Source organism: Zingiber officinale, unplaced genomic scaffold (assembly GCF_018446385.1).
Source record: "Zingiber officinale cultivar Zhangliang unplaced genomic scaffold, Zo_v1.1 ctg249, whole genome shotgun sequence".
Classification (NCBI taxonomy): domain Eukaryota; kingdom Viridiplantae; phylum Streptophyta; class Magnoliopsida; order Zingiberales; family Zingiberaceae; genus Zingiber; species Zingiber officinale.
The window spans coordinates 72883-95277 of NW_024589920.1; the positions used below are offsets into that span (position 1 = coordinate 72883).

The 22395-nt window shown below is 39.1% G+C and overlaps 1 protein-coding gene across 1 annotated transcript; it reads left to right on the forward strand.

Moving 5' to 3' along the window:
- Positions 1-15154: 15154 nt before the first annotated feature.
- Positions 15155-22211, forward strand: LOC122037263 (potassium transporter 8-like). The gene is made up of 9 exons (XM_042596705.1): positions 15155-16021; positions 16166-16670; positions 16772-16825; positions 17871-18131; positions 18201-18253; positions 19692-19815; positions 19903-20157; positions 20777-21183; positions 21306-22211. Exons 1-9 carry the CDS (start codon positions 15983-15985, stop codon positions 21930-21932), a joined length of 2325 nt encoding a protein of 774 aa, XP_042452639.1. The 5' UTR covers positions 15155-15982; the 3' UTR covers positions 21933-22211.
- Positions 22212-22395: the final 184 nt, after the last annotated feature.

Below are 22395 nucleotides of genomic sequence, written 5' to 3' on the forward strand. Positions count from 1 at the left end.
CATACTCAAGGATGACTTTTCTCTTAGCCACAATATCCCTTACAAAATTATATTTAATTTCTATACGCTTGCCTTTGCTATGATATTTGGGATTCTTGGAAAAAGCTATTGCAGCTTGACTGTCACAGTAGACAGTTACTGGACTCCCACTATCCTCAACAATTTTCAGATGCTTCAGAAACCTCCTCAACCAGACTGCTTCTAGCACAGTTGCTGAACATGCCACATATTCAGCTTCCATAGTCGACAAAGCTACACAAGCTTATTTCTTGCTATTCCAGGAGATGGCGCCGCCATTTAGCAAGAATGCATAGCCTGATGTGAATTTTCTATCATCCAGGTCTCCATCCCAATCTGCATCTGAATAACCTTTCAGACTCATATATGATCCTTGAAAATATAGACAATAATCTATTATCGCCTTCAGATATCTGAATATCCTTTTTATTGCCTTCCAGTGTCTCGGTCCTGGGTTTGACTGGAAGCGACTGACCAATCCCACAACATAGCTGATATCGAGACGTGTACACAACATAGTGTACATCAAACTACCAATAGCACTGGCATATGGTTTTTTTATTCATCTCAGCTATTTCCTCTGGAGTTTTAAGACACATACTCTTGCTCAACACAGTACCTTTCACAATAGGTGTATGTTCTATGTTGCAATTAGACATACTGAAATGATGTAACATCTTATTTATATAAGACTCTTGTGACAACCCCAAAAGTCTTTTAGAACGATCTCTTATGATCTTCACCCCTAAGATGTATTCAGCTTCTCCCATATCTGTTGTATCAAATTGTGATGACAGTCACTCCTTGACTTCATTCACATATCCTATGTCATTTCCAGCTATCAGCATATCATCAACATATAATGATAAAATGACATACTTTTCTTTTTCCCTTTTCAGGAAGACACAATGATCCTCATTGATCATCTCAAAACCATAAGATAAAACGACTTCGTTAAATCTTATGTTCCATTGTCTTGACGCTTGCTTTAGCCCATATATAGACTTTCTAAGTCTACATACTTTCTGCTCTTGGCCTTCAGCAATGAAACCTTTTGGTTGAACCATATAGATTTATTCGTCAAGATCACCATTAAGGAAAGCGGTTTTTACATTCATTTGATGTAATTCCAAGTCATAATGTGCCACAAAGGCCAAAATAACTCTTATTGATACAAATTTCACTACAGGAGAAAATGTCTCTTCAAAGTCAATACCCTCCATTTGAGTATATCCTTTTGCAACTAAACGAGCTTTGTATCTATTAATTGATCCATCTGCTTTCCTCTTTACTTTGAGAATCCAGTTATTCTCAATAGCCCTTCGGCCCTGAGAAAGATCGACTAAGTCCCAAACATGATTTTGAATCATGGACTCCATCTCTTCAACCATTGCAGCTTTCCATTTTTCTCTAACTCTACATCCCAATGCTTCCTCAATGGATTGAGGTTCGTCGTCATCAATTGGAAGTGTAACCAATGCCTCATTCTCAATATCAAACCTCTTCTTAGGTTTAATCTTATGAACACTTCTCCGTAAGTAGGGCTGTTGAGAAGTCAACTTATGACTCGGCATATCACTCCCACTCGGTTGATTAGACTCAGATATCCCTTTTGACACCTCTCTTGCTGATAATATCTCATCATCCTTAAATAGAGGAACATTTTTATCAACATCACCTCTAATTGGGAACTCTGTTTCGAGAAAAGTCGCATCTCTCGAGTTTATTTCGGAGATGGTTCCATCTAGTTGCTCAACTATGAAAACATAACCTTTGGAGGTCTCATGATATCTTATAAAGATACATTTCTTACCTCTAGACCCTAGTTTTCCATACTTGTGAGAACTATCATGAACATAAGCAGCTGACCCCCAGGGTTTCAAATTACTGAAATCTGGTTTTCTGCTTGCCCAACGTTCATATGGGGTAGATGGAACTGACTTTAAAGGCACTTTGTTAAGTATATAGGCTGCAGTTAATAATGCATCTCCCCAATAGGAGATTGGCAAATTAGTTTGCGCCATCATAGACCAAACCATTTCATGAAGAGTCCTATTTCTTCTTTCAGCTACCCCATTTTGCTGTGGAGTTCCAAGGATTGTCAACTGTCTAATAATCCCTCTATCATTACATATTGTCTTGAATATATCAGACAAATACTCCCCTCCACGGTCAGTGCGTAAAGCCTTAACTTTACATTCCGTTTGATTCTCAACTTCGTTCATATAACGAATGAAGCAATTTAATGCTTCAGATTTGTGAGAAATCAAATACACATGACCGAACCTAGAGAAATCATCAATAAATGTAATGAAATAGGAAGCTCCATGTCTAGCCTTCACATTCATTGGACCACAAATGTCCGAATGAATTAACTGCAATGTTGATTCAGATCTTATAGCCTTACCAAATGGTTTCCTAGTTGCTTTTCCAACAAGACAATGCTCACATATAAACAATTGAATCTTAGCTCGAGTGCCCAATAGACCCTCTCTAGCTAACCGATTCATACATTCTTGTCCTATGTGTCCTAATCTAGCATGCCAAACTCATCAGTTATATCTGCATCACTAGTTAAAGCAATGTTTGAAAAACAACCATCAATAGCATAATTGACATCTGGTTCTACATCAAGAACCATAAAACCATTTGTTAAAAAACCATATCCGATTGACACTGAGTCAATCTTAAGTTCAACAACCCGACTGTAAAAATTAATACAATACCCTAAATCAAGAAGACACGTAACAGAAACAAGATTCCGTCGAATTTCAGGAGCATACAGGACATCATGTAGAAACAAAACTCTACCACCACGGAGGTTGAGTTTGCAAGTGCCGACTCCTTTGACTTCAACTCTTGCATTGTTTCCCACATAGATCCACTTGTTGCCAGCTGGTACCCGACGGTACTCAACAAATGTAACTCGTTCCCGAGCTACATGGTTGGTTGCTCCCAAATCTATAATCCAAAAAGGATAAGAATCAGCTAACAACACTAAACTAGCAACAAAATGCTCTTGAAAAGAAGACACACTTGGATTTACCTTTTTCGGCTCAGTGCACTCCCGAGCAAAGTGACCCTTTTTTCCACAGTTAAAACAAGTCAACTTATTTTTAGGTTTCTTTCTAGTCTTCTTGACTATCTTCTTGATTGGGCCATGTCCCACACCAGCAGCTTCCTGCTTCTTTCCCTTCCTTTTCTTGAACCATTTCTTTTTCTTGGATCCATATGATCCAGCAGAACCTACAGCCACATAGGCTTATCCAGAAATCCTTGCGGATTCAACTCTTTCCACCTCCAATTCTACATGGCGTGAGACGTCAATGAAAGTTTTGATACTCTCACTGTGAGTTAGGGTCTGCTTCATGGTCTCCCAAGAATCTGGAAGTGAACGAATAACTTCTTGAACCTGTTGTTCATCAGTCAACTCATGACCAGCAGTTTTAAGCTCCCGAATCATGTTCGACATCTCCCTGAGGTGTTGAACCATTGACACATTCGGACGCTTTTTGTAGCTGTCAAATTTAATTGTCAGCTGTCGAAGCTTGCTCAGACTTACTCCACTGTATTTTTCTTTAAGGGCTACCCAGACTGCATGAGCCGTAAGATATGACTCATACTCAAAAGCTAGGTCGTCTACCATCGAACTAATCAATATACCCTTTGTAGTGGAGTCCTTTTTCTTCCATGCCTTATAGGCATCAAGATCTCATCTGTGTTGTACAGTGGGACCATCTACAAGTACTTCTATAACCTGATTTACAGCCTCTAGAACTTCTTGTTCCTCAAGTACATATTGTATCCTAAGGTGCCAGATCTTGTAGTTATCCCCATTAAGTTTTTCACCTTTGTTGAGTTCAGCTATTATGTTTTTGGTTGACATAATCTATCATAAATAAACAAATTATTTAGTATTCAGTGTATATCATATGTATGCAATTTATGATTGACTTAATATTACTTTGAGTTGGTTTACAAAATCAAGTGACAACTATGTTTTCACTCATCATCCGTATGACCAATCAAATTAATATTAATCAATTCTATTACATACATCCCAACAAATGAACTAATCATTTATAATATCATGAATTCATTAATTAAATGAACTAATCATTTAATATATCAAGTTTTTTTAATTAAATGAACTAATCATTTAAAGCGACTTGAGACGAGTCATCTTCCAAAGAATCGGACAATGACGAATCAAAGCATGACAACTACCTCGCACTGATAGCATCAACCGGACCGAAATCAGAAAGTAAGGCGGATCAAAACGACGAGTCTGAATATGAATCAAGCCATGAGTCCACACTCATTTTTCAAAGGTTCGAACGAGGTATCATCCATCTTAACTGATAAATTCTTTAAAATAATTGTATGGCTTAATAAAAAATTAATTAGATCTAAAAAATAAACTGAAACACTTCTTGAGGAAAATCAGCACCTCAAAGAACAAATTAATACTACTCAAATTGAAAATGAAAATCCAATCAAGCTATAAAACTTATGGAGGAAAATACAATGTTAAAAGGTGAAATTGATAAACTTAAAGGATTGTTAGAAAACTTCACCATAAGATCAAAGAATTTAGACTTAATCCTTAAATCATAAAAAGTTGTATACAATAAGTCCAGGCTCGGATATAAGTCCAGTTCTACAAATAAAACTTTCATCTCATTAATAAGTTAAAATTCAAAACAAATCGAAGCTTGGATTCCGAAAGCTTATCTAACCTAGCAAGTAGAATTAAATCAATTTTATGTGCCTAAAAATAAAATTCATTACCTAAAACCAAATACATATAAACCTACTAATTCAAACCCAAACCTAAATGTAAAATGAAATCAAATAAATCAAACTCAAATTGAAAACTAAATTTAAATCAAATAACTACAAATTCAACTTAAACACAAGTTACAAACAAGTTTATTACAACTATAAAACCAATCGGCATAAACCTAAAACCTAAACTCAAAGTTCAATAATTTAGGGCGGGACTCTAAATTAGCTAGCACTTCCAAATAATAATTTACCCGACTGGGTAATTAGGACTAGATTAGAAAGAGACAAAAATTTAACTTAATGAAAAGTACTAGAGAAGTTTTGGATGATAGTAGATTAGAGAAACTCTATCTATGCATGTCTAGAAAAATATGACTTCGACCTTGTACATTTGGCTTGGTGGAACTAACTAAAGGTATCCCATACTAATCCCAACTGGTTAGACCAAAGTTTTATATTAAGTTCAGTGAATACTACTATTTTGAAAATTTTGAAGGCGTGATTACTCTAATGATGTCTAGGTGACTCATTACAGCTTATAAGTTTATCCAAATAATGTCTAGTTATTGAACCCAAAGCTAAACTTGAATATAACACAAGTTAAACTAAATACTGAAATTCAACTTAACTCATCTCATAAAATCATAAGATCCCATTATCTTAAAACTAAGACTGAGTGAGATAAATAAAATTAAAATAAATTAAATCAAAATAAATAAATTAAATTAAATTATAATTAATTCTAATTAATTAATCTAAAATTTAATAATTAAGTCCTTTAAAATTTATTAATTTAATTATAAGCATATTGTTTTTACCTGAAAACTAAGACATTAGGTTAAGGGGAGGATATTTATTCAAATAATTTTTAAATTCTAGGAAACTTATTTACTTATGTTTTGTAAAAAATTTCTCATTTATATAGTGTTGCAAAATTATTTTAGCCTTAGTCTAGATCTAATCCATAGAAAGCATGATCCTATAGATCTAGAGAACGAGTATCTCATAAACACACTAGGTATACCTCGATTGTGTATTCAAAAGCATAGAATGGCGTGAAATGCATAGGTTTTTTGCCTGGACTTCAGATGCTTATATCAGTACATCAAAATAAGTCTGGGCGAAAAATATAATAGTACATCAATCAAGTTAAGTAGCCCTTTTTTAGTAAATTTCTAACTGGACATTAATACTTAACTTGACTAACTAGGTCAACACTGTTATTTCTGATAGTTAGTTAGTAACTAAATGTTAGACATTTAATTACCAATTTTAGATAAGTATTTTTAAACTAATTTTTTCTATTTTCAACTTATTTAAATTTTTGCTAATGTAAATTTAATTTTTTTTAAACAACCTAATTAAAATCTTATAACTCAATTGAATTTTCAATAACTTAACTAATCCTTTAACAACTTATACACTCGGTCGGACAAAGTCCGTTTGAGCATAAAGGCACTTAGCCTTATACAACTGTTAGGACATTCCTGGCCGAGTTAAGGCCGAGAGAGCACCAATGTTCTTATATACGCTCGGCCGAACAAAGCCCGACCAAGCGTAAAGGCACTTAGCCTTATACAGCTTTTAGTGCATTCCTGATCGAGTTAAGGCTGAGCGAGCACCAATGTGTTCATATATGCTCGTCCAGACAAAGCCCTACTGAGCGTTAAGGCACATAGCCTTATACAACTTTTAGTACATTCCCGGCCGAATTAAGGCCGAGCAAGCACCAATGTGCTCATATACGCTCGTCCGGACAAAACCCAACCTAGCGTAAAGGCACTTAGCATTATACAACTTTTACTACATTCCCGACCGAGTTAAGGCCAAGCTGTTGGTACAATATCCCTCAGGTCAAGGTTGACCTGGTTGACCAAGATTTAGTCTTGGTTTGGGTTTCGATGTTTGACAATACAAGACTTCGATGATATGGACAAGTGCAGGTGCAGTTGTTCATTTGGGGAGATTGTTTGGTGTAATTTCCCTCTGATCAGGGTCTGATCAGGTTGGTTGAAGAAGAGTCTAGATAGGTCAAGGTTGACCAGATACTTGACTGGGAAGTCCTAAATGGGATGTTAGGCAGAAGGAAAGACCTAGTGAGTGAAGCTAGGCAGAAGGAAAATCCTGGTGAGTGAAGTCAGGTGAAAGACCCAGTGAGTGAAGCTAGGCAGAGAGAAAATCCTGGTGAGTGAAGTCAGGTGAAAGACCTAGTGAATGAAGCTAGGCAGTTGAAAATCCTGGTGAGTGAAGCCAGGTGAAAGTCCTAGTGAGTGAAGCTAGGCAGTTTGAAAGTCCTGGTAAGTGAAGCCAGGCAAGGGAAAATCCAGATGGATCAAGGTTGATCGGACATCTAATGTTGGGAAGTCCAAGTAGGTCAAAGGATTGACTAGATACTTGACACGAGGAAATCTAGATGGGACCAGACATTTGGTGAAAATCCAAGTAGGTCAAGGGAGTGACCGGATACTTGGCAATGATGAGGAAAAGTCTAAGTGGGTCAAAGGGATTGACCGGACACTTGGTGAGGGAGTCCTAGCAGGTCAAGGGTGACCGGATGCTAGGCATGATGAACCAATAGGTTATGGATTGATCGAATGTTGGTTTGGGGGCTTGGGACTTGGTTTTGAGCAAAAACCAATGTCTGGATCGATCAGCCGATCGATTGGGAAGGTCCTTGCGACAAGCCTCGAGTGGGCAAGTCGCAGAGCGCACAGAACATCTCTGGATCGATTGGTGGATCGATCCAAAGGCCCCAATCGATCAGTGGATCGATTGGGGGTGGCGCGTTTTTACGCGATAAAGGATGGATCAATCAGTCGATCGATCCAGGCATTTCCCGCAGAGCACGTACAGAGGCACTCTAGATCGATCAGCTGATCGATCCAAAGCCTCCTCGATCGATTGGGAGCAATCCAATCGATCGGGATTCGACCGTTGGCATCGTATTTAGCTGTAGGCGTTCGATTCCTTCGGTAGAACTCTCGGCCATTTCTCCCGATCTTCACCAGGGATCACAGAGCTTCTCCACAGGGTTTTCACCGCCAGTTCTTGAAGCTCTTAGAGGTTTTTCCAAGTCAAGAGGCGGATCTACAGCAAGAGGAAGAAAGCTAGGGTTAGGGTTTTCTATACTCATTGTAAGCTTTTGCTTGTATTTGTGTATCCTTTCCCTTTCTTCTTGTAATGTGAACTTGTAGGGCTTCTCCGCCTTCGGTAGTTACCGAAAAAGAGTGTTTATTAGTGGAGATGTGTGTGAGTGTGGGGATCCTTGGACTAGTCACCTCCTTTGGAGGTGGATATCAAGTAAATCTACTTGTTAGCGTTGTGTGTGTTGTTTCTTGTATATTTCCGCTGCACATCTTTGAAGAAACAAGCAACGCCGACCACGAGCACGCGAAGAGCTATTCACCCCCCCCTCTAGCTACATTTCGGTCCCAACACAAGCGAGCACCAATGTGCTTATATAGACTCGGTCGGACAAAGCCCGACCGAGCGTAAAGGCACTTAGCATTATACAACTTTTAGTACATTTCCGGCCGAGTTAAGGCCAAGCGAGCACCAATGTGCTCATATACACTCATCCGGATAAAGTCCGACTGAGCGTAAAGGCACTTAGTCTTATACAACTTTTAGTACATTTCCGACCGAGAGAAGGCTGAGTGAGCATCAATGTGCTCATATATGCTCAGCCAGGCAAAGCCCAGTCAAGTATAAAGGCACTTTACCTTACAAAGCTTTTAGTATATTACTGGCCGAGTGAAGGTCGAGCGAGCACCGATGTACTGACATACGCTCGGTCGAACAAAGCCCGATTAAACATAATGGTGCTCAGCCTTATAGAGCTTATAGTACATTTCCTGTCGAAACATGCCTAACAAAAGGTACTCTTAATATATATGTGATCGACTTGAATGACCAGTCGAGACACATTTAACAAAGGGTATTCTTATTATATATGCGGTCGGCTTAAATGACCGGCAAGAACATGTTTAACAGAGGATATTCTCATATGCGATCGACTAAATGAGCGGTCGAGACATGCTCTACAGAAGTACATAAGTACGACAGCCTGACAAATTTGGCAAGAAATATCTTCTAGAAGCTTATTCACTTATAGTGACGTATTCCTATACATACTTCATCAGGAATATAAGTCACAAACGACAAAATAGGTACATCTGGGCAAAAAAGATTTTTTAAAGGATTATTGTACGAAGCCTAGAAGATGACATCATCTTCTAACAAACTCTAATAAACCAGGGACCACCTTATGACTACAGAGGTTATATGAGATATCATAAAAAAGGGAATCCTCTCCATTGGCAAGGAAGTAAGTTCTAGCATCCAAATTCTGTTTCTAAGTACTTCCATTACCGTACTTCTTCTTTTTCCACCTTCGAGAGAGGAACTGACTTAAGCATCGGAGAGCCTAGCCGGGGATCCCCACTCCGGTCTTAGGTCACTGATGCTTTGTTGGCTCTTCTCACTGTGCGCAGGATCATTGAGGACTTCTTCCGGATCTTCAAGAGGTCGTCTCCATCAAAGATCACCATTCATCGGGGCCAGCACACCACCTCGATCATCAGGGTAGTGGAATATTCCCCGATGAATAACCATTATTTTCTGATAGATCGTAGCAATTCTCTGATACTGCATGTCGTCTCCTGGAAGGAATCCGATTGGCTTGTTAGGGCCGATCGAATTTATACTAGGACCAGTGCCCATGAGAAGTGGGGAGCTAAGCCCCGTAAGTTTGATCGGTGTTGGGTTGACTGGATGTATGCTGAGAGCTTTACCCATGAGAAGTGGGGAGCTGAGCCTCAAAAGTCCGACCGACTCTGAGGTCAACTGGGTGTGTGCTGGCAGCCTTGTCCATGAATAATGGGGAGCCGAACCCCGTTGAAAATGATCTGTTCTATCACATACACTTTGATTTTGAATATCCAGAACATACACTTTGATTTTGAATATCCAGAACATACACTTTGATTTTGAATATCACTTTATCTTGACTTTGATTATCGTATCGTCTTGACTACGTTTTCTTTGGTCACTCACCATTCATTGTTTCAAAGGAAATTTAAGGTGGATGAATTCAAATGTTGTTGGATGTCAAGAACTACAAGGATCGATAGACGTACTAACTTTAACTCGCCCCTGTACGCTGGCTTATCCCACACCTAGCTAGGTTGGACTAATCAATCCAACCTGCATGCCCTTACTAATAACAGATCTGCCTAACTTGCCAAGCTTATCCAGACTAACCCACTCGGATGCTCAACCTAATTAACTTGACCGAATGCTCGACTCGACTAGTTCAATTGGCCCACCTAAATCAATTGTCCTACTTGTTTGACCAACTCACTCGATTCAATCGGATAAATTGAATAGACCAATTGGCCTTTCAAGTACTTGACTCCTCAATTATAGTAATACAGCATATTCTCTATGGAAAAAATCATGAGATTAATTTAATTGACTATCAAACGGCTAGAACATTACTGGTATAATCAAGAGTTAATACCTATTGTTTAATCAAGAATTTAATTTATCCCAATGTGAACATTGTTTAAAAAAAAATAGATCCGTTATCTTAACGGCCCTAATATCGGTCCAAAAATAGTGTTTAAAGAACTGACAAAATCGGGCCTTGGCCCAATTGTTCCAGCCCGCCATCAGCTTGGAAAGGCCAGGCGAGGAATCGCACGGACCACAAGCTGACGCAACTCTACCCAGCAATCAAACTAGCTAGCCATGAAATGATCATATAAATTAAGTGGTAGTTAAGGTGCGAGATTAATGATAGTTTATAAAGAACTAAATTATATTATATAAGAAAAACATTAATATATTTTAAAAATAGATTGTCTTCATAAACAAATTGATACGTGTGAATATATTTATATATTTTATATTTTTAATTAATAGTATTTTAGAAAGGATCTATCAAATAATTAAAACATGTTATTGGGTAATGTTTAAAGTTAGGGTAGCCTTCAATTATAGTCTTGCTCCTACTATTATCCGGTAAGCAAGTCTATAATGAAGGATTTTTGGAGGTTGATCGTTTAAAGAAAAATTAGCTTCATATGATCACCCTCAATAATTTCACATAATAAGATTATATATATATTCCAAACCTTAAAACTATTAATTTCTGAAAGTGGTGAGCTAGTGATGCTGTTGTGCTGTTAATTTGATGAAGACTTCATCTTATCTGCAAGGAGTGTTAGTGCCCGGTTAGAGAGATGGGTCGGGGTCCTCGGCGTTGACCCTCTGACGTTCAAGTCAGTAATCAATTTGAGAGAAGTAGTAGAATTAAACTATAGCAAATTAAAAGCATGCGTAAATATGAAGCATCACATACCTACGCCATTATATAGAGACCCCTTTTATAGTGCTAATGTTGTGTTATGCATACATCTTAAAGTATTAGCATGTTTCCCAAATCTTTTCTAAGAAAAGATAGATCATAAAGTGTCTTTGACATCTTTCCTTAAACGAAGGCCCAAATCTCTATGATTCGACAGGCTAAAAGCTTCTAAAGGATGATTTAAGGCGATATATTTTTTGCCCTTTTGATATAAATTTTTAAAAGAGTATGATATGACATGTATTTGAGTTCTACTATAAGCCGACCGGCCACCACCTGGTTGGGATATCGCCAGCTCAACCTTACAGAATGCAGTAGACAACTCGTTTTTCGTTTGGCTCTTCATTTTGTCGAGGATGCGTAGTATGTCTGATCAACCCTTAGGTCCGATCAGATAAGACGGTGGGCCGGCAAAATTAGTACTTAGCTTCAACCCTCATTTGCAAGTTGTGACGGATGACTCTCTAGAGGTCCGGTCAACACTTCACGTCAGACCGTTCGGACCAACATAATTTGGTTAGCGATTTTAGGTCTGTCCATCCAACATAATTTGGTTAGCGATTTTAGGTCTGTCCATCCACATGACTTTGACCGCTTGATTTTGACTTCCACCGTCATTGATCCTCCTTATTTTAACCCACTTTTTGAGAGTTATTTTTATCACCGTATGAATATATATTGAATATATGTAGAGCAGGAAGGAGGCTTAATGTTACTGCAAACTTAACGTGATTTTTGTGTGAAAGGAAAGTGCATATATACCAGAAGTGACCAACAAGGTGGTGGATGAGTGAATGCTACATGAAACTAATTACAAAGATGGAGTTGAAGGTCCCCATCAAATTGCTCATGCTCCACAGGAGGAGGAAGCTAGCCCTCCTAGCTCCGATCCTCAAGAGTGCATGCATATGGACAAGCTAAGAATGCATGCATGGGCCACCTTCCTTTCTACGTGAGAGTGGCACAATTAATGATATGCACGGAGAGAACTTCCAGGAAGCTTCAACTTCTTCAGGAGTTTTCTCTCATCTGTTTTATTTGTTAGTTCTCACCTCTCAAATTCTCAGCCAATCATGATGATGTACAGTGTCATAAATTTAAGTTTCTGGTACATACAAATCCAAACGGGGACCCTTTGTAGACCTCATGCAATTAAAGTGACTTGAAAGCCAACTGCTATTTGGTCTTCTTAAGTCCAGTCCAGCTAGCTATACCACTGTACTGAACTGATGCATGCATAGGCCTTAAACATGTGCTAATTATGATGCGATCTAACTCAAACCTTAACCTTAATTTAGTGGAGGGCTATTGGCTAGTTACCTTTTTACCTACAATTAATTAATTAAATGGAAACTGAGTTGCCAAACCTAATTTGCATCTTGTGGGTGTCCTCCATCATCTCAGATTGGGTGGGGCCACTGATGTTACAGAGTCCTAATTGGGGCATGTAAGCTCCCTTGTACTCTTGGGGAAAGACTGGCAAGTGCAAGAGCCACACAAGGACATGAGGAAAGACAAAGTTTGCATGGTGAGGTCAGCTTAGCATTTGGCAGGACAAGGAAGGGCCACCAGATGGGCAAGTTCACCTAAAAGACACAAGGATGATGATGTTGAGATCCTTCAAGTTTGGATCGGATATATACTACTGAAAGTGTGTGAGTGGGATGGGAAAGGGATAGCCATTCATGGCTTCGGCTTTTGCAGACATGAGTTCACTGTGTAGTTGATGGACGTGTGGATCGATGTATATCTGATGGCACAGCAGCAGGATCCTTCAAAAATTAGGTAGAAAGCGTTAGCAAATTAAGTCTTAAAAGGGTTGGCCACAAGCAGCATACTTTGAGTCATAGAACAGAATATGGTGGTGTGTATGTTAGATGAGATGTCGATCAACACTTGCAAAACAAGCGATCGAGAAATTAAGAATAGACCACAAACTTATAAAAGTGTGTGGAGAAGCTAAGTCAGAGTTGAATTTGTGAATTTGGTTTAACTAATGCAAAAACTCGCTTTCCTTTCAGTTCAGATTCTTATTCAAATACGGAATTATATATTTAGAACTGGTCAAATCTAATCTAGAATTTACAATCTACTATACATTTAAGACTAATATGTTCAGTTGACTGTAATCAAGGGCGTATATGATTGAAAACATTAATTAGATTAAGCAGAACTGTGATGCAGATAACCACATAGGATCAATGTCCTTCATGCATGCCACAGGGTATATCACAAAGTCCTTGTTTGGTCCTTTTGTGTACAAAAGACAACTGCCGATGCCTTTGATTAACAAACTTTCAGAGAGGATGAACAGTTCAAGATATATATATTCAAAACTTTCGCAAAAGTTATTGATGTTGTTCCATAGTCGAGGTGACGGAAGTTGGGGATGTTGCGCTCCGGTTGAGCGTACGTTGACTCCTCGAGACCCTGCAACCACTGCAGCGTCAGTGCCGAACCAGGGAAAAGGTCTCCGGTGATAACCCTCTGACGTTTAAGTCAGTCACCGACAATGTGTGGAAGCAGAGCAAAGTAGAGAATAGTAGCAACAGTGGATTATCACATATAACGCATACCTTCGTCGAAACTTGAACCCCCCTTTATATAGAACTCTTGTAGTGCGTGTGCACGCTTCCCAAGGTGTGCACGTTTCTTGAAACTTTTCCTGAAAAGATGTATCAGTAAAGTGTCTCTGACACAATACCTTAACGAGCGGAGCATATCTCTGAAGTGACGATGGAAGTTTCAGTCGTATGATCTTCTATCTGAATCAGTCGTCGACCATGCCGCCTGTCAGCGGCGTATGCTCTAAAAAAGATGATATCCAACTAGCGGTGTCTTTTACCGGTCTGAGCGGGATAGCCGTTCGGCTTAGTTTCTTACTTTCTGCTCGGGCAAGTGTATTATCTGGCCGAGCGGGGCCAACGCTCGACCGATGCTCCCCGTGGAAAAGCGAGAAAGTCACTCGGCCACCCTTCTGTTTCTATGTAGCTCGGTTGTAATTCCGCTCCGTTCTTATAGCTCCATATGAGACCGAGTGGGGAAGTCGCTCGGCGTGCCCTTGTAAATATCTTTTTGAGCGTCGAAAGCTCGACACTCCGTTGAGTTGTTATGACGTCGGATCGGGTCTTTATTATCCCGCTTGGGCGAGCGTGCTACCTGATCGGTCAGTGGTATGAGGGCATTTGACCATCTTAACTCTGACCTCTATCCTAATATTGACCTTCACCATGGCATATCAAGATATTTTAGGTTGTAGTCAAGCCCTATGCATTCAAAGATAATATGAGCAAGAGTAGACTATTATATGAACAGCACTAGTAGCAGTCTCTTTTGACCAAGTGCTTATCCTTTTAGTCCAATTTGATTTAGATGGTGGATTTGTTAGAGCAAAGATCACTCTACATTGAAACATGTATCTGGTTCCAAGAATTCCAAGTGATCCAGCTCCACAAAGCACATATAAGATAAGCGTACTGCATAATTACTGCAAAATACTGGATACTCGCAATGAAAGAAAAGTGCGTGCAGCAGCTTAATTGCTTCATGTCAAAGTTCATTAAAAAAAGAAGTTGAATTAAATAAAAAATTATGATAAAAAAATCAAGAAATATTTACTAGGTCTTTGGCAGTCGACATCAAAGAAAGAAAAATTCGAGAGGCAGGTGGAAAAGACAATTGTATATTTAAGGCCATCCTTTTCGACATCATTCTCACTAGCAACAGATGGTTATTTTACTGGAGGAATTTGGTATATTATATTAAACATCAAAGTATTCCCTAGGCCAAATTATAGTTTCATTGAAAAGATTCAACTTGTTTAATATATCCGAACCAATCAAAGTCATAGGTCTAGGAGCATAGGTTTGGTTACTTGGGAGTGTATCTCACTTTTGTTTCCCATAGTTTGAGTGCACTTGCTAATCCCAACTTTAAAATAATGGCAAAGTGATAACCACGAACTACTCAACAACTGTAGAGAATAAGGTGCAACAGAACGGAGCTAGTCAAATGGAAGGCAAAATGATAATATTTCTGAGGAGGTGTATCTCTGTTGCTATTTTGATGATGATCATGTTTAATTTTGATGAAATGTTTAGATTTTGACACACGAATCATTAAATTCACATTTATAGTGCAGTCGAATCTTAAAAGCTTTCCAAATCCAGCTTAATCTTTGGATTTCCCTTTGCACTTGAGAGCATCTGACTTTCCATCGTTTGCAATCTGTGGATGCCCTGCGGTTAGCGCAGTTTGTTTTGATCTCATGGAATGATGGAAAGATACGCTTGCCTAGATATCCACCACGATCAAGGTCGTCAGTTTGTTAATCCATCCTCCTCAACACAGAAATTTAGTTCCATCCTTACGGAGATTAACAATAGGCGATTGAGTATGGGAATCGAAAGGCATTAATGGCAGTGGTTGTTCAGATAAAAAACGAATGCAAGTGTCATCCATCCAGAGATTTTCTCCGTCTCGAACGTCAAGATCCCTTTGATAAGTCAATTCCCACTTGCGCTAAAAGGAGCACCAAGTTATCAACTCCTTTTCCGTAAACAATCGCCACGGCCTGTAACTTTTCCCCATCCGCTGCTTTTTAAGCTTAGTGCCTGCTCTGTGTCGCCTGGTGAAAGCATCAATTACCACCTAGCCATCCACCACCTCTGCCTGCGTCTGCGCTGCTGAGATTTTACAAGTTCCCATAAATTCAAGAAGGAAGGTTCCTTCTTTATCGAATATGACAAAATGTTGGGGAATCCTTGCCGCTGAAGAGGAGTGAGGAGAGGCGAGGCGGGAGCAGAAATGGATCTTGAGAGCGGACACTGTCCGAGAACTTTCAAGGTGAGTCGATGCCCAAAGCTTGATATTTTCCTAAGAATCGGTGAAAAATGATTTTTTTTTTTTTCACTTCTTCATGTAAAGTTTGGATTTTGATGTGCTTCGAGCTCAAAGCATGGGGAACCCTGTTTTGCTGTTGGATTGCAGAAACAATCTTGGAGGTCGGTTCTGATGCTGACCTACCAGAGCTTGGGGGTAGTTTACGGGGACCTTAGCACATCGCCTCTTTACGTTTACAAGAGCACCTTCGCCGATGACATCGAGCACACGGAGAGCAACGACGAGATCTATGGCGTCCTCTCCTTCGTTTTCTGGACACTCACCCTTATCCCCCTCCTCAAGTACGTCTTCATAGTGCTTCGCGCGGATGACAATGGCGAAGGTGGCACATTTGCGCTCTACTCTCTCCTCTGCCGCCAAGGAACCATTGGCCTCTCGCCCAGTCACCAGCTCGCTGACCAGGAGCTGTCCACTTACAAGAAAAATGATGACACCGTCTCTAGCATTGCGGCCTCGGGTAGTGTCACTTCTGCCTCAATTATAAGAAGATTACTAGAGAAGCATCAGGCCTTGCAGGTTGCGCTGCTAATTCTTGCGATGATCGGGACTTCCATGGTCATTGGGGATGGAATCCTCACCCCTGCGATCTCTGGTTGTAACTTTGCTCCCTGTTTCTGCAATCTGAGGCATAAACAGGCTTAGCCATAAAGTTATTTCCTTCTTTGATCTGATATTGTCTTTTGATGTTGACAGTTTTCTCGGCAGTCTCGGGGCTTGAGCTTTCTATGTCCAAGGAACATCACAAATGTAAGGAGCTGTTCTCGTAGCTACTGTTTGAAGCATAGATTGTGCATACTAACTATACGTAGTTATATAAAGTCCACTGCCATTGATTCTGTTTTGAAAAAGATGTATCCGACCGCAACCATGGTTTCATCTCACCAAATCTGATCATGCTTCAATGTGTTTTTTTTTCTGTGGATTAAAGGCTTACATATATATATATTTTAAAAAATCTTATTATATTTTAACTAAGAAACAATCAGTCTTAGCTTGACTCCCACCATGATAGGAGGGAGGCTTACAGTAAAAAGTTATTAAATGTTACCAACCAGTTCTGTTTGAGCATGGATGAAGTTTTTTGAGCTTACTTGACAAGTTGCTAAATTTTTTGTTTGTACACCATTAGACTAATGATGTTAACTTGTTTGATATGTTAAGCTCATTTAGTGATGTTATCTGACCTTTAGAGTGACATATGTCAAAATCGCAAGTGCTGAATGTCTATCATCTCTGATTTTCTTGATTCTTCAGATGAGATCTTGGCTAACTTACTATTCCAGATATCATTTTTATGCATGATGTCTCGTTGATGCTTCAACACATGGCAGATAGTTCTACTCGTCTGAGCAATGCTGACAAACATTGGGCAGATATGTGTGTCCTAGTGTTGTATCAAGTTCTGGCGCTATGACTGTATAAACTCTCATGGTAACATAATTATTAGCTAGGAGAAATAGAAGATTTCCACTTTATGTCAAATGGGGGACAGGATTTTTCACAATTCTCCAAAACAGAATTGGAAGTTTTGTTTTTATTTTATTTTGTTTTTTTGTTTTAATTTAAGCTTGGTCTTTTATCCTCATCTACCAGGTTGACTACAGATGTTCAAGTTTCATTCTTGATTTTACTACTGGCTATTTATGAACTGTTTCTTGGATGCAATCTAATATTGATTTCTTTCACTGAATTTATGAACTCTGCTATGCATGGAAACATTGCCACTATTTTATCTTCTTGCTCGTGGAGACAGTTTTCCCTATTTTCACCATCGTTAGTTGTCTATTTTCAGATGTTGAGGTACCAATTGCATGTCTCATTTTAATCTGCTTGTTTGCGGTGCAACATCATGGTACTCACCGACTGGGATTCCTTTTTGCTCCAATTATTCTTATTTGGCTATTATGCATAAGTGTAATTGGGGTGTACAACATTTTCTACTGGAATCCACACGTATATCGTGCCCTTTCTCCGTATTATATGTATAACTTTCTGAAGAAGACTCAGAGAGGAGGGTGGATGTCACTTGGTGGAATTTTGTTATGCATAACAGGTTTGTCTAATTAGCTCATCATGTCGGCGTTTTCCTATTATCTCAATCTCATACTTAGTTTTCTTGTAGGCTCTGAAGCTATGTATGCTGATCTGGGGCATTTCTCCCAGTTGTCAATAAAGGTATGCTAAATTATTTAGAATTTAAGATAATTCTGCAAATTGATCATGATAAACTAAATCCTCCATCCCACTAAGTAGATTCCCTTTTTTAGTGCCAATCTTTTCTTGATGATGGAGATATCTTTAGTTTTCAGCTTAACTTCCTAGTTAATTCTGTGTCAAGGATTTTGGTTCACTAAGGTGCTCATCTAGTGCCAAGGATGATGGGGGATTGGTCACTTTGATGTCATATAGAAACTAATGTGGAAATTATAAAGGTTGTATTCCCATGGTAGCTCTTTTAAACCTTGTTTTGTGCAGTGCCTACGATTTGGCCCCTAGCATTCTCAGTTAGGCCCCTAGCACTTTTAGTGTCTCTTGGCTTGTAGAACTCAGCTGCCTTGTAATTCATGAGGAGATGTTATAATTAGCCTGATGGAGTCATTCATCTTGAGTTGTAGGTATCATTTGCATGTTTCTAAATCTCATTCCAAGCTTAGTTGGCTGTAGAACATATCATTCCACCTAGGGACTGAAATCAAAGCTAAGTTGACATGAAGAAAATTTCCACTTTTACATATCACTGGTAACCGACCATGAATCATCAATATCTATTACACATGCTTTCGATTCAGCCCATATCAAATGAAACTGATGGCACGATGGATGAACGAGAAGGGCAAAGCAAATCTAAGGAGGAGGATGTAGCTTGATATGTGGGAATTTGTGAGAAATGGTCTGAGGTGGGACTCGAAAATGTACTTGTAGTGAAGTTTATGGTGTGGTGAATGACCGAGCTGTAGATCATTAGAAGGGATTAGCAACAATTGTCGAGTTGATGATAACATAGAAAAGAGCAATAATAGTCCAATGAGCATCTATTAATTGACGCATAATATACCTATGCTATATAATTTGGTTCATCTTGATTTTGGCTAAATCTTAATCCGAGATTCAGCCTACTTCTCGGACAATCTTTGCTCCACCCATAAGTGATTTAATTAGGCGTTAATGAAGCCAGTTAGGCTCAAATGTGACTTTAAATTGATTCAATTAGACAGTTTTTTTTTTTTGCCGAGTGTCAACATGTATTCGCAATGAAATGATATCATTCTGGCTGATACTGAGACCAATTTTTTTTTTTTTAAATCTTGATCATATGCAACTGGAGAAGGTTTTATTTCCTTTTAAATGCCAAATAAATCTCCATGGCAAATTTTCTCAAAATTTCAGCTAAAACAATGCAATCTGTTTATTGCCTTCTCATTTTCTCCTAGTTAGGTGATACAAAATTCTTTAAGATGTCAAACTGTAGAGCCTACTTCTATCGAGCATTGTGCAGCTTGCGCTCAGTATAACACCGGAGCATAGACTTCGGGTTTATGAGGGGAAAAAAATTTCACATATGATTTTTTTTTGGAAATTGTAATTACTCCCTAATGAAGCATTGACTGTGCAGATTGCATTTACTTTTGTGGTCTACCCATCCTTGCTGCTTGCTTACATGGGGCAAGCTGCGTACCTCTCTCAGCATCACATTGTTCGAACCGATTATCAAATTGGTTTCTATGTTTCTGTCCCAGGTATTTTTCTCATTTAGGCCTAAACTCTTTCTGGATCGATAAGCTTAGTAATGCAGGCTCTTCACCATGAAAATTTTCATTTATTAGAGAATATAAGGTGGCCAATCATGGGAATTGCTGTTCTTGCGGCCGTGGTCGGAAGCCAAGCAGTCATTACAGGTACTTTTTCCATCATCAAGCAGTGCTCTGCTTTGGGATGTTTTCCAAGGGTAAAGATAGTACATACATCTTCGAGAACTCGTGGTCAGATATACATACCAGAGATCAACTGGATTTTGATGATACTTTGCTTAGCTGTTACTGTTGGTTTTCGTGACACAAAGCGCCTCGGCAATGCATCAGGTATGACATTCATAAGCTTGACTTTCATACCCCTTGCTTCAATTTTCCTTGGCATACCTCTCGTGTTAGGTTTGGTGACTTACCATAAAGGTTGGATTCTGTTAAACTTTGGCTGAATGAGTTGATTTAGAATAGTTAGTTGAGATGCTAACTTTGCATGTTACTGGACTAACAAAGCAATTAGTCTTATCTTTTGTACTCTCATGTTGTTGCATCCTTATAGGAATCACATATGAGGATAATGAAATTAATCATAGGAGGATTGTGAAGATTTCCATGTGAACTATCGCCAACAACAATATGCACTGAAAAGCTATTGACTGATACATCCAATTGCTTGAAAAATTAAGTCGGTCCTTCGCGTTTATTTGGACTTGAATTGGATAATCTTTGATTGAAATTGGCACGGGTCAGATTAGACTCACCTGGTTCGAAAGCTTGTTGTTCTCGTGTTGAGGATCCATTTAGTTTCTTCTGCTATTTACTTTTAGCATTTTCTTGTAGTGCTTTTCGGGTTCTTGAAATTTATAACCGGACCATTTTCTTCAGAGATGGATGGTTGCTGCACTGTTAGCACTAAATAACAGGATCACATGTTTCTGGCTTCATATTTGTGCAGGGTTAGCAGTCATTACTGTTATGCTGGTCACCACTTGCTTGATGTCTCTAGTAATGGTCCTCTGTTGGAACAAGAGCATTATTCTCGCGGTATGCTTTGTTGTTTTCTTCGGTTCCATTGAAGCACTCTTCTTCTCAGCCAGTCTAATTAAGTTCCTTGAAGGAGCTTGGGTTCCCAGTGCACTGTCTTTTATGTTTATTGCTATCATGTTCATCTGGCATTACGGCACGATTAAGAAATATGAGTTTGACCTTGAAAACAAAGTCTCGCTCAATTGGCTCCTAAGCATAGGTCCGAACCTTGGCTTTGTACGCGTTCGAGGCATTGGTGTGATCGACACTGAGCTTGTATCAGGCATTCCTGCAATATTCTCCCATTTCATCACCAACTTGCCTGCATTCCATCAGGTATTACTCAAAACTCCCTCATGGATTTTACTAATCAGATAGTGTTTGTTTCAATATATAAGCTCATTTTGCAACTATGTCACAAAAGATTCAAGTTTCATCTTAAATTTTCTTTGCGTCAGGTTGTCGTATTCCTCTGTATTAAGTCGGTGCCAGTGCCATACGTCCAACCTGAGGAACGCTTCCTTGTTGGTCGTGTTGGCCTCAAAGAATACAGGTTATATAGGGTTATTGTCCGGTATGGGTACCATGACATTCAAAAGGATGATTCAGAGTTTGAAAGGGATCTGGTTTGTAGCATTGCGGAGTTCATCCGTTCAGAAGGATCGAAACCTGTCAGTTTGAGTGAAGAAACTGAGAACGGCGATGAGAAAATGACCATGGTCAGCATAGATTCAAGGATCCGAAAAGAGAAAGTTGAATTAGAAGATGCACCAGGCCCATCAAGAGAAATACTCGTGCAGGTTCGAGTGCCCAAAAAGCAAGTAAGATTCGCATTGCCCGAGAGTCTGCTAAAAAGAGAAGCGAACAAGGAAGAGTTGTTGGAACTAATGGAGGCTAGAGAAGCAGGAATGGCATTCATTCTCGGGCACGAGTACATGAGGGCTAAGAGTGGATCGAGCCTCGTTAAGCGACTGGTGATTGATCTGGGTTATGAGTTCCTTAGAAGGAACTCTAGGGGCCGGACCTATGCATTTAACATCCCTCATGCTTCGACACTCGAGGTTGCAATGCTGTATCACATTTGAACTCCAGGCAACAGACAGATGTGTTAGATTTTGTCATGTGAAATGTAAATGGTGAGGTTGTGATGAAGTCAGTCAGTAGGAGGTTCTCTTTTGCCTCAGCTATACTTGTACATATGAGCTGGTCTGTTTTGATGTGGCTGCTTATGGCTAAATAGATTATAATACAGCACATGGTATACCATTGTATAGGATGCCCTCTTTGTTCAGTCAATTCTTATTGGAACATGTATTGTTAATGGATTTAGATAGATCAAAAAGGCTATGCTGTGGAATTCAATACTCCTTTGCTTTTCGTTTGCTCACACTGTAACTCACTTTGATGCATCACTAACTATAACTCACTTTGCACAGTGATGAACGATTCGCTGTGTCAGTATAGTTAGCTTGTTTTGAAAAAAAAACAGCAATAAAATAAACAAATGGAATCTATCAAGAACTGGAACATTTCAATGTTAAAGTGTAA